The 13493-nt window shown below is 27.7% G+C and overlaps 1 protein-coding gene and 1 non-coding gene across 3 annotated transcripts in view; both read right to left on the reverse strand.

The window, feature by feature from the left end:
- Positions 1 to 314: 314 nt before the first annotated feature.
- LOC103578230 (zwei Ig domain protein zig-8) overlaps positions 315 to 13493 on the reverse strand; it is a 59463-nt gene continuing 46284 nt past the window's right edge. For both annotated transcript variants that reach the window (XM_008559234.2, XM_008559233.2), the window contains 5 exons: positions 12912 to 13122; positions 11762 to 11815; positions 7268 to 7431; positions 6816 to 6972; positions 315 to 515 (listed from right to left, as the gene is read on the reverse strand). In XM_008559234.2, the coding sequence (XP_008557456.1) occupies positions 385 to 515; positions 6816 to 6972; positions 7268 to 7431; positions 11762 to 11815; positions 12912 to 13122 (717 nt within the window). In that variant the 3' untranslated portion in view covers positions 315 to 384. The remainder of the gene's footprint in view (positions 516 to 6815; positions 6973 to 7267; positions 7432 to 11761; positions 11816 to 12911; positions 13123 to 13493) is intronic.
- LOC128667898 (U2 spliceosomal RNA) lies at positions 8188 to 8379 on the reverse strand. Its single transcript, XR_008403812.1, has one exon. It is a non-coding gene; the product is annotated as a U2 spliceosomal RNA (small nuclear RNA).

Raw genomic sequence — 13493 nt, forward strand, 5'->3', positions numbered from 1 at the left:
TCATGACTCATGATTAATAACCCACTTCAGTTTGTTAAATAAATCCCTCAACTAAAATCATAATTTATTTTTATTATTTTTTTTTTCTCTAAATCACAATTATTCACTGCATAAATGACTTAATAAAAGGTAGTAAAAAAAAATTAACGTCACAACATTATTTTTATTTATTTTTTTTTTTTTTTTTCAAGTCCTCGTTTATTATTTTTTAAATTACAACACATATACAAATAAACTAGAGACTACTGTCTTGAGGTAATTATTATTATTTAATAATATAAAAAAATACATATAATTATCGCTATGTAAATAAATACTGTATAATACTTAAAAAAAAATTTTTGTCTATTTTTTGTCAGGGTGATTTATTGTCGTAAGAATAAATCATCTGAGAGTAGAGATGATTATTGATAAAACTATGTGACAACTAATTTTACTCATGAATAATGACAGTGATGATGATGATGATGTTGGTATATAGCTTGCATCGCGTTGCATTGCTTCAGTACGTTCACCTGGAACAGAAAAAAATGGCATTATTAATTTATGAAAAATATGAGCTGTAGCTGTTTTAATTTAAAAAAAAAAAAAATTGTTATTTTATAAGTAACTGGCAGACCCTCACCTGTTTCACTGACGTCAATTTAATTTTTTTTAAAAATAGATTTTTTTTTTTATTACGAAATCTCAGTTTATTGTAAAAAAATTTAAATTGCAACTAAAATATCACAGATATGACAAAAATGTATATATACAATTTGGTAGCCAATTAAATTCTCTACAAAAAAGATCTTGAACATTTTTTTGTACTTCTAATTATTTTGACGTAATTGAAACAAAAAGTAAGAAAATAAATTTTCGCGTATTATTCTTAAAGATATTAATCATTTATTTTCCCTATAATTTTAAAAATATCAGAGATACGTCAATAAGTATAGAGATACTTTTTGTAGGAAATAAAATTTTCGACAAATTTTGTTCGAAAAATTTCTTTCTAAAACCAACAGGTTTGCTACAAATACAATTTTAAAATAATTTCAACTTCTTTTCAATAAAAAAATTATCATTATATATATGAAATAAATATGTTGAGTAATTTTTCTTTCAATAAGATTTTACTATATATACTATATATTTTTATCTGATTTCACGTTTGGTATTTACTATGGTCTTAATGTTCCAACGATAAAATTATTCATAGATCTGACCTACTTGTACACCCGTAATTCAAAATTTTAAAGAAGCTACTATATATGTATATATTTACTTAACCCAATAAAATGATAAAAGAAACGGCTAACGAAGGAACAAAAAAAATAATAATAATAAGGAAAAAAAGGAGTCAAGTGGGATAGACGTACAACTAAACTGCTGAAGATAAAGTTAAAAAGGTTGATGGTGTGTTTGTATATTGTATAGATATAGATATATATATATATATATATATATATATATATATATATATATATATATTCATATATATAAGAATAAGGATAAGAATAAGTATAGTTTGAAAGGAGGTTAAAGTTGCTCAGTTGAGCATTGTGTATACCTTACAATTGTATGTGCTAGGTACGATAGAATTTGTTGGTTGCTGATCGAAAGTATCTGCAAGCCCTGCGGGACAATGGGCGAAATTGAGGAAAATAAATAGGTAGTGGAAACGAAGAATTGCAAACCTTTTTACTTTTATAAATACACATACATCTCTTTATATATATTTATTTCAATAAAAAATAAAAAAAATGTTATTAAATCAACTTTTCATTTTTATTGTTGCCTCAAAAAAATATTTTTTTGTCTAGAGTAAAAAATCAGGAGTAAATTCAGAGTGATTACGAATTTTATTTAAATTCGAATTCGCTCTGTCACTCGGAGTTTCGGAGTTCTTAGAAAAAATATCTTGGCATACACTGTAATAATGGCAGTGTTAAAAATAGACTCCATTTAACACCACGTGGTGTAGAAGGTGTGATTCGCCGGTGTTAAATCAGTGTAAAACAAAGTTCCACGTACAGAAATTTAAAAAAAAAATGTATTACATATAAAAATATATAAAAATTTAATAAATATTATCTGGAGGAAATTAAAATTTTACTATGTACGTATTTAAATAGTTTATTATGTTATACGTAATTTATTTAAAAATTACACAATATTACGACCGCCAATTTAATCACCAATAATGTAATTAATTAATAAAAATACTGTGTTAATTATAGTGATCGAATAAGTTAAAATAGTGACAAAGTAAAATATTTTCAACACCAAAAAAAAAATTATAACACCGTTAAATTTTTTTAACACCATTAAAGAAAATTTACACCTTATTATTATTATTAATTTAACACCTCTTTCGGTGTTTAAATTTAAAACCGAAAATTAAAATATCTACATCGTCTGGAATTACCCCGTTTTTTTTTAAATAAATCCGAATTTCCATCGATTCTGAGTTTTAATGTAAAAAATCAACTCCCCTTCGTAGTAAATTTTACTACAGTATATCGATTGCTGAATTCAGAAAAAAAAGTCTTAATACTGATAATAATAATGATTGTTATTATTATTAAATAAAATTCTAATTTATTCGTACTCCAGTTGCAATAAAAAAAGTAGTTTCAAGACTCAATTGTACAATAACATTTATTTTGTCAATTGTTGTTATTATTTAATATTTATTGCATGCAAGATCATTTTATTATCAACAATTTAAAACTCTTTTAACTGGAATATATATGCGACAATCAAGAATGTGTCTAGTCTGTGGAATAAATATCGTGTCTCTGCAGTGAAGAAAACTTTTCGGTCGTTGTTGCCAACGCGTTTTCGCCACTCGGTACTACTGTAGACTACTATACTCCTCTAGTATATAATGGCCTGATGCCCAAAACAAATTGGTAGAGTAAGAAAGGATATGTTGTAAAGTGAGAAAGGCATAACATAATAGATGGAGGAGTATAAGAGAGAATGGAATTTAGGCTAAAGGTTAAAGGGAATGAAAAAATTGGGGTAAAGAATATATGGAGGATGAAAGTGGGCTTTTAAGTATGCCCGTGAAATTATATTATATAATGGAGATAACACCGATAAAAGTCTTTTAAATAATATTTTGATATTTTATTTAACAATAAATTTTATCTTTGTAATTATTGTTAACTTGTTATCTCGAAAATTAATTTTTTAAAAAATGATATTCAAAAAAGCCGAATAAACTTTTGTTGTTTTTTTTATTATCATGAGGTACATTAATTAAATTTAATTATCGAATTATCTTTAGATCTTACATTAAGAAAAGGGATCTATAAAAAATAATGTTAAGATGACAGGAGAGAAGCTGAGGACTTAAATATAAAATAATGTCTGGAGATATAAGAAGACAGGGAGGTAAAAATAAAAAAATGAGAGAAAGTAGATATGTACGCTGTATAACTTGTGATATATGCATGACGTTATTTACGATTGCATAAGAATTAGCTTCAGCGGCAGAGCAAATCCGGAGGTAAATAAAAAAAAATAAATAAAAAGATAGATGTGTAGGAGTGAGATGGGTGAAGCCAAAATTTTTTTCATAAAATTGTTAAATTTTGTTTTTTATTCGATTATTCAAATTGGAATAATGTCGAGTTCGATGGGATAAGAGTTTTTATTCAATTTATAAAAAAGTTTTGGGTAAAAATAAAATAAAAACTTTTAGAGCTTGCAGTGTGACCATAAAGTATTTTTATTACATTTATATTTTTGTAATTTTTTTTTTTTTTTTAATTTCGCAGTCAAGACAAAATTTTTTTTTCCTTTGGGAATGTAGAGCTTGAATCTACTTAAGCTCATGTAGATTTTTATTTATCGTTTTTTTTTTTTATTAAATTTTGAAAATTATTTCGGAGTCTAAATTTTGATTTTGACAGTTTAATAACTTTTTTTTTACTTCCCGCTATAAAAATTGAAAATTTTCAAAAAAAAAGGAAGTTATTAATTTGGATTCGATTTTCAAAAATTGAATTTTCATCAGATCTCACTCTCTACACATGAAGTAGTGAAAATAAATGAATATTCACAAGTTCAAAGTGCAATTCGAACCACTAATTCCAAAAAGTGGTTCGACTGGTACTCGAAATTAGTGAATATTCACTTATTCATGTTTAGAGAGTAGAGAGCAACGTTTTGAAGTCTTAGAAATCTATTCTGAGCATTTTAGGGTAAACACGCTTGATGGCAATTGAAAGGGATCATCAAGACTTAAAGCTGATAAACCTAAAAAAAAAAATCTTATTTTGATTTTGCGAATAACTTGTAAACTACTTGACCAATTTGCCTCAAAATATATGCAGTTTTAAGTCTTGATGAGCTCTTTTGATTCCCGCCAACCGCGTTCAAATCGGTTAATTTGTTTCAAAAAAATCTTACGACCAAAAACAATTTTTTTTTGGCTAAATGCATGATTTTTTGATTTAACAACAAAATAACCATTTTTGACCTCAAAGAGCTCAAAGATTTTAAAATAATATCGTTTTCGAACAGTGGGAGGTTTTGGGGTTGGTCTACAAGGTCATCTGTTTTACAGTTTTTTTTTTGTGTTGTTCGAAGTAAGCTTGCATAGATCGAAGTGATTGGAAAATTAATTTTACGGGAGTCTTAGAATGTGAATTTTATATCTCTGCAAAATCAAATTATTTTTTGAAAAAAGTTCAGACAATAGTAAAAAGTATTAAAAAACTTTTATTGTACGGCATTTTAACGGGGACAGTAAATTTTTGTTTGCAATATACATTAATGCTTTTAAAACCCATGCCTGGATTACTATAAATTTTATTTTGAAGGAAAGGTTTTAGTTTAAATCTAGCAATGAAGAGTTGATTTGTTATGTTACCAAGGAAGCTAAGGATCATTTCATGATATTGGTCAGGATTTATTGCCCATAGTTTCAAAAATAATTATTTTTTATTTTATCATTTTTCGAAAACAGTTAATTTTGTAAACTTTTTCTTCAAACTGTAAGAACAGATAACTCTGAAAGTTTGAAATGAATCTTCTAAGATTTATAATCTATCGGATTTTAATTTACTGAGGGATGTGGAACATGTCAAAATAAAAGGAATAAATATACTGACGTTCAAATATAAAAACACTTTAATATATTTTTTTAGTTACAAATGTTTTTCGAATGACAACTAAAAGTAAAAATTTTAAGTGAAAACTAAACAATTTAGTATACTCAGGATAAAAAGTACTTTTTTATTTTGCGTACTCATTTTGTCGGGACCTCCTCTATAAATAAATCTTATTTATTTATTATAGTTTAGTATTTGAAAAGCAGATTAAAATAGTGTAATATATTTGTAAAACAAACGTAAATTTGTAATCTGCGAAACTGTGAAACGAGCATAGTCACCAAAAGTTTTGATTTATTGTTACTAAAGTGAGTACTCGTATTTACGTGTACTGCGTATGTGTTAGTGGTGGAAAAAATTTTATACGGATTCCATAAGACAGATAGATACTGAGACAGAGATAGCGATGGCGGTATAAACAGAGATGGTTTTGTACATATATAAATATATATAAGGAGTAGATGGGAGTTGAATTATGTAAAAATGGAACGTCGCTTCACAGAGCAACTGCGCAATAACTTTCGAAGAAAAATTCATGATAACAGAGACCATCCTGAATGTAGCGTACAAGTATGCTTTCGTAGTTATACACTTCATATCCTTCTTTAAATTTTTCTATCTATAGAAGACGGAAGGCAAAACGGGGCGGCCCCAAAATAAAAAAAAAATATTTTTCCAAAATAACTTTTGTGAACATAGAGTAGTGGTATCGTTTTTGGCCGTCTTAGGGCAAATTTTGAACATTTGAAAAATTTAAATATAATAATTTGTAAAAGCCGCAATTAAATTTCAAAATTTTATCAAAGATACTTTTACCCTACTATTAAAATAAAAATTTTATTTTACACTTTTTCATTAATTGAAATAAAGTATTGAATGTCGAAAAATGGAGCAGTTGCCACAAATGCTACTTTTACCATAATTGAGCATTATTTTGAACTTTTTTGTTAAACTTTTTCAAAAACCGAGTGTCAGTCGAAAAATTTTATTGATTTTTGTTTTATGATGAAAACTATTACAAAATTTTTTTTTCTTTACGTACATTACTTACAAAAAAAATTAATTTAATCAAATTTATGTAACATTTAGAAATTATTTTTTTCAACTTTTTTAGGAGGTACCCCATTTTGCCTGTAAAACTATAATTTTTTTTTTTTAACGACAACTGAAATTTTTTTTTATTTACTTTGAATGTCATTAGAAAAAAAGATTTAGCGTATTTGAGTCCTCGATAACTTGATATTTTTAAGTACCCCCCTCCCCTTCCCTTTCCTAAATGCATACATATATTTTTTTGTAACTTCAATAATATTATCTATTTTTTTTTTTTTTTTTATGGCTCCCTGCCTATACCCCGACGATTTCTGAGCTTCGGTCTTTCACTTCTAAACCCTTTATACATACATATACGTAACCCGACGATCCCACTCGAGAAGATCAGCTAGACAAATAGCTAGAACGTGATCTACGATCATTCTTCTTAATACCTTCATTTTTTTTTTTTTTATTTTGGACATATGAAAAATTTACTTTTAAGATCAAATAAAATTTTGCGGTTTATTTATTTGTTTGAAAGTAATCAGTTTCATAAAAAAAAAAAAATAATAATAGTAAATGATTGATTTAATTATTGAAGAAAAGGAATCGAGTTTAATCAGAGTAGAAAAAGACAGAAAAAATAAAATAAAATTAATAAAATAAATTTACCCTGTTCAACAATTAACAATATGGTATCGGCTCTACCCTCAGTCGGTCGACAAGTGTATTTACCCATGTCTTCCATCGTTACTGACGCAAGAGTAACTTCGGAGCTTGTTCGACCAGCAACTCTCTCTGTTTCAATGACTAAACCACCTCTTCCCGGCTGTGAAATAAAAAAGACGTTGATAAAAATAAAGGGAGAGTTTGAAAATATGAAAAAAAAGTAATATCGTTGGCGTCTTGATTTATTGAGCAGAAAAAAAATAAAACAAAAAACAAGAGATAGATTAAAGTAAAGTAGAGGATGATGAGACTGGAGTAAAAAAATGAAAAAATAGAGTATAAAATATAAAAAGAGGTTGTCTGCGAAGCTGTGTACGCTACGTCAACGCTGACTCCCATCGTATATATCAGCGTGTATATATACAAGATTGTTTATCATCGGAGAGTTGGATTACCTGGAATGTCAGGAGTTTGTTGTCTCGCAGCCATTGTGCGCCTCTGATGGGCCGTGGCTGATATGGAGACGTTATTATACACCGCAGGGTGATCGTCGAACCTGATGGCACCCGTTGTTCTCTCGGGCCCATTATTGTTGCAACTGGAGCTGTACTCTCGTAGCCTAAATGGTAAATATTTAAATAAACAGATTATTGCATTTTAAAACATCTGAGAAATATACGGATTTCTTTTTTTTAAGTAAGTTGTCAATAAAAATAAGTGTTGCCGGGGACAATGTTCCTGCCTTTTTTTGCAGGCCTCAAGCGCGAAAGAGGAGATTGCTCTACTGTTAAAAAATCCGAAGTAGTCTAATGAATGCATTAAAATTGGGCATTTTAACAACTAGAAATTCTAATGAATGATAAATATATTTTTAAATTGATTCACTTTCATATATATGAAGAAAAATGTGCTGAAAAGTTTGTTTACAGTCGCGTCCGTTGATCTGTGCGTCTGTTTGTTACCACTAGAAGTTGTCAGATGCAATTAAAAATTAGAAATAAAATACAGCTACCCAACTTATTCGTTTTCTTTAGGACGAATACATGCGTTTGCGTTAGTTCCTACAAAATTTACGGTTTTGCATCATTAAAATTTCCAATTTCTTAACATTGTGGACAAATTCACCGACAAAAAGATCGCAACATGAGATTTTGAGAAACTAAAAAAAATAAACACTAAAGTAAATTTTTGTAAACTCATTGTATAAAAGTACTAATGAATCCGAAAACTAAATAAATTTACGTGTAAGTTCAAATTTTGATACCACATTTTAGCATAGAATGTACCTGATGATGATGAGAAAAATCATAATATACTTAGTTTCTATGAACACTTTAGTTTCTATGTATCTAGAGTATAAATTAGGTTTGAATATAATTGTTCAGCTGCACCTGACTGTTCTGCAATGTCAGGGCAACTTGCGGCAAAACTAGAGCAAGCTCCAGGTTTTCGCCAAGTTTCAAAAATCAGATTAATATTCTGGATTCTCGATGAGAATCTATCAGATATTAAGCTGATAAGAACAGATACTACACATTTGATCTTAGCCAAAAGGCCGAGAAGCGATACCTATGGATGTTTTAGAATCGTATTTAACAATTTTAACATAAGTGACTTAAAAGGGACAAAATATTTGGCACGGCGACACCTTACGGACACTTGGCAAGCGCACCTCTCTTATTCTAACTGTCTTCGTCTAGCTACCCCCACTTACTCTCTCTATCTACACAGTACTCGATCGTTATTCCTTACATAAAACTGTAGTTATTTATTTGCAACCAACGAAATTTTGCTTTTTTAGATTATTTTGAATTCTGAGGGGGGTCCATTTTTGCCATTTTTATAAAAATTTTTTTTCATTAGATCTTTCATAAATATTCTTTTATTTTGCTTTTTCTAATGTATTTTTTGCTGAAAATTATTAAATGCATAATAAATTGCTCAGGAATAATTTTTTTTTTATATGAAAATTTGAAACAAGAAAAAAGTTAATTTCCTACTGTTTGCTGATTCAAAAATAATTCAATTTCACAAACGTATTATTATTCGTACATAAAATTATTAAACCAAAAAAAAAAGATTTTTCTGATTTTCAGTCAAAAATTTCACATGTATAGTTTATTGGCAAACATGAAAGTGAATCCTATGCATTATAAAAACTATTCCAACTACTTTTTTTCTCAATAGAATATTCATAATCAGTTCCATATAAAATTTATAAATGTTCTCTTTTTTATTTTATTTTTAAAGTTTATTTCATTGTAAAACAAATGTCAAGAACTTAAGTCCAGACGACGATATAAAGTACGATAACTCGTGGTGAACTAGGAGACATAGATAATGAAAGAATGAGTAGGAAAAAAATGAAACAAAAACAAAAGTTCAGAGGAATAGTGGTACTAGTATAGTACATTGTAGTAAAAACGAAAGATGTAAGTAATAATGCATAGTGATAAAGACAACTGAAAAACGTAATAATATTCTCTTTGGGCCGCGGCAAATATACTGTCCCGTTGGATTAATTTAACTCCAATAGGATTATCTTTAATACGCGTAGTCTTTTACTATTTTTAAAAGAATACGCGACGTACATTAGAATTATATTTTATTTTATTTATTTCACTCCTCCATGCATAGTAATTAATAAAGTAAATTTATTTTTCATGTTGAATTAAATAAAAAAATTCAAATATTAAATTTCATTATTTGCGTACATTTTTTCAATATAATTATCGTTATTACAATTAATATAATAGTTATTATTATTATTTTACACTAAATAAATATTAGGCGATATCGATCGCAATGGTATTACATTCTCGGTTTAAATTATACCGGATTTGCCGGCAATAATTAACCGCAATCCACCCGACCATAATTACGATTTAATGGAATTCGTTCGACCGCTGAGGGAAACCGAAAGACAGCGTAAAAAAAATGATAATAAAAGTTCATCTAGATAATTAGTGACTCTCTAATGAACATTTCAGTGTCTCATTCTTAATTTGTTCACTTCATTTAATATGCAATGTATTGTTCAATGAAAAAATACAGACGAGAAAATAAATTTTATTGAAATAAAATAATAATGATAAAGCATTTTGATTAAACGCTCTTTAATATAGCGGTTCAAACGATGAAATTTTATTAAAAATCTATTAGGGCTCATTAACGCAAATATTTTATAGTTAAATTGCAGTCGCGTATTATAATAGTAATTAACAATTTCGGATTTATATTAAATTGAAACATTTCATATTTCATAGGGATTGGAAATTTTTTCAATGATTCTTCAAAATATGAATATCGAATATTTTATTTTTTTTTTACATTCACAATTAGTAATTTAATTTTTCTTAAAGCGCAAGTGCTTTTATAAATATTATTATTCAAAAATTAATTAAATTCCAAATTGTAATAACGTCCCAGTGATAAAGCGATATTAACATTTGCCCTGTAATTAAAAGCTACTGTCCCAGTGCTTAAACAGACTATATTTCTGTACATAGCAATAAAATTTTATAATTTTTAAATTAAATTTTTGTATCAATATATCAGTTAGATGTTAAATATGATTTATTTACCGTACAAATTTGAATAAATTATTATTTTATATAATTACCAATCACTGAGGGTCAGAGGTCAAGAAGTCACTAAACAAAGTGCAATTACGTTAAGACACTAGCGGGAATTTTGAATAAATTAGAGTTCAATAACTGATGGCAACTAGAAAATTATCGGTCCCAGTAAATAAAATCTTTATTTGTTATATTCAAATAGATGCATTAAATAAAATAAATTGTTTATTCAACTTGCATATTTTATAAATAATAAAAAAAAAGTTTATTTTTACGCAAGAGCTTTATTACTCTTATGAACACATGCTCAAAAAATGACCATGTCTAAAATCATCAATGTATTGGTACATATGTAATCAGGCAAATATTTGAGTATTCAATCCTTTTCGATTTTATTGCCATAGTGTCATAGAGCCGGACCACGTTTGTCATCTGACGGAAATTGAAATAAACACAGAGAAAAATTAATACGACCATAGTAAAATCAACAAGGATTACGTAAAAACAATTACTGTAACCATTATAAATTTTACTATGGTCATATTAATTTTTTCTGTGTTAAATTTCCGTCAATTGGCCAACATGGACCGGTTTTACTATGACACCATAGCATTGCAAATTGTCGAGTACTTATTGACAATTCTAAAAGCAATCGTATTGATACTGTGCGATTTTTTTTTTTAATTTAATTTCATCTACTGATCATTGGATCGCGTTCAATTACTTGGACATATTTATCTAGTAATACATGTACTATAAATGTACAGCAAGGACATAAATAAAAAAATAAATTCTACAGTAACGAGAAATGTCGACGATAACTTTAGTCTCCAGAAAAAAAAAAAAAAGATACCGAAGTTCAGTGAAAAATAGAGTACGAATGGAATAAAAACATCGGGTTTAATTCAAAGAAAATTATTGAAGAAAGAGAAAAGAGTAAAAAAAAAAAAAACAAGTATAAAATGAAGATGAAAAAGATGTAGGAGATGACGCAAGGGAGAGTTAAAGTTAAAGAAGACGAAACTTTATAAGTTTAGCGGCAGAAAAGTGTTGGCTATGGAAAATGAACGAGGTATACTACGTGTCAAGGACAGACGAACGTAGTTTTCTTCCTCTACACTTTTATTTATTTTCCTATTTTTATTTTTGTCTCTCTTTCACCACAATGTGATCGATGGTATAGCGATTCAAGTGGTCAAATAAACGGCTTTGTTTCCAACGATTATATGCCCCATATTTTTTATTACTCCTTTAGTTTCTGTCCTCGGCACACATTTTTATTACAAAAAAGTAAAGAAATTTTCTTCCGCTTTGTTTTTCCTTATTACAAGTCTTACTTTAGTTCATTTTGATAGATATATTTTAACTTACTGGATTGAGTCTGTTGTGAATGCGGGGAATCATTTCCTTCTGACAGCTCGGAATCTGAAACCCAGTAAAGAGACTTCTCAGTGAGGATGAAGATGAAGAATTACGTCAATCGATCATTTTTGTCAGGATTGAGGGCGGTTAAATTGACAGGGTTAACATGAGAAACGTTTAGAAAGATTGTGTATGGCAGATCATTAGCATTATTATTATAATTATTATTATTATTACTAATATGATTGAGATTATTTTTTAAAGACACATCTCTTTACTTTCTTTCGATATCAACTTTATAAGTTAATTTATTTTAATTTAATTGTGATTACAAAATGCACCAGCTGGATAAATTGTTCAAATAAATAGAGAATAAGTCGAATTACTTTAACGATAAATTTTTTATTAATTTAATTGTAAATATTTTTGTAAAGCATTAAAATCTCTTTTATTCTGTTATAGGTATTGTATTTCTCGTTTTCGGACTTCGTAAAACTTTTGAATGCCGGTTACGCCATTTTAGGACTAAGGTAACGACACGGCGTTTTGGCGGTTGATTCAAAAATAAATTTATTTAAATTTGATTTTATATGACACTTGATGCTTATTGGGACTTTGTAACCTTTTATTTAAAATAAAATTTTTAATTTAATACGTCTATTTTAAAAACACATAAAAAAAACACTTTTGTAAAAACAATCATTTTTAAAAATTATTAGATTATAAATTTAATATCGAAGTTGAATAATTTTCTTGACAGGAAAAAAATCTAAATTTATTTACACCCTTTAAAAAAAATTAGATCAGCACATTACGCGCTAAACTCTGATTTCATATATGAAGAAAATGATTTTGATTAAAATCTTCAAATTTTTGCATTTACAATGCATTAGATTGAAAACTTTCAATAACATAATTTTTCATAAAAGGAAAATTCAATATTTCTATTTTTTTTTTTTTTTTTTTCAATTGAATAGTGACATATGCTTACCGAAAACAATGATTAGGACATTATTCACGATTTCAAAAATTCTCCAAACTTTGAATCATTAATATTTTGCGTATTAATAAAAAAAACATGAAATAGAGATAAAGACAAATTTATTAACTACTAAATACTCTATATTAAATAAATTAAATTGATAAAAATATAAATTACCTCGCACTATAAGTAAGATAGTGTACATTATTTTAGGCTCCGTATTAACTTGACATTCATAATTTCCTGTGTCAGTTTTTTTAGTATCTTCTAACTTTAATGTCCAAGCATCGCTACCAGGTGTATGTACTGGACTAAATCTTGGATCTGAGCTAAATGTTATGTCGCTCGATGTTAAAATATGTAGATCTCTACTTCGTATCCACGAAACCTGAAAAAAAAATGATAAAAAAACCGTATGAATATTTTTTCCTTCAAAGAAAACAAAAAAGGAGTGTATGTATATTTTATTTATTTGCTGATGATACAGATGAATAAAAAGGAGACGTACGAATTCAATTTAGAGATTGGAAAAAATGGAAATGGTACACGATATAGGCCGTTGTTGGAAAAAGTAATGGCAGATAATATTCGACAGCCAGTTTAGTTATAATCTATAGCAATAGCTGTATTTAACTTTAACAACAAAGATAGACTAGTTCTATAGACATAGGGGTAAAAGAATAAAAAAAGAGACGGGAAAAGGAAAAAAATAGAATGAAAGTAGAGGAAAATGCAACAAACGTGGCTGGCAAACTGGTC

This window comes from Microplitis demolitor, chromosome 5 (assembly GCF_026212275.2).
Source record: "Microplitis demolitor isolate Queensland-Clemson2020A chromosome 5, iyMicDemo2.1a, whole genome shotgun sequence".
Classification (NCBI taxonomy): domain Eukaryota; kingdom Metazoa; phylum Arthropoda; class Insecta; order Hymenoptera; family Braconidae; genus Microplitis; species Microplitis demolitor.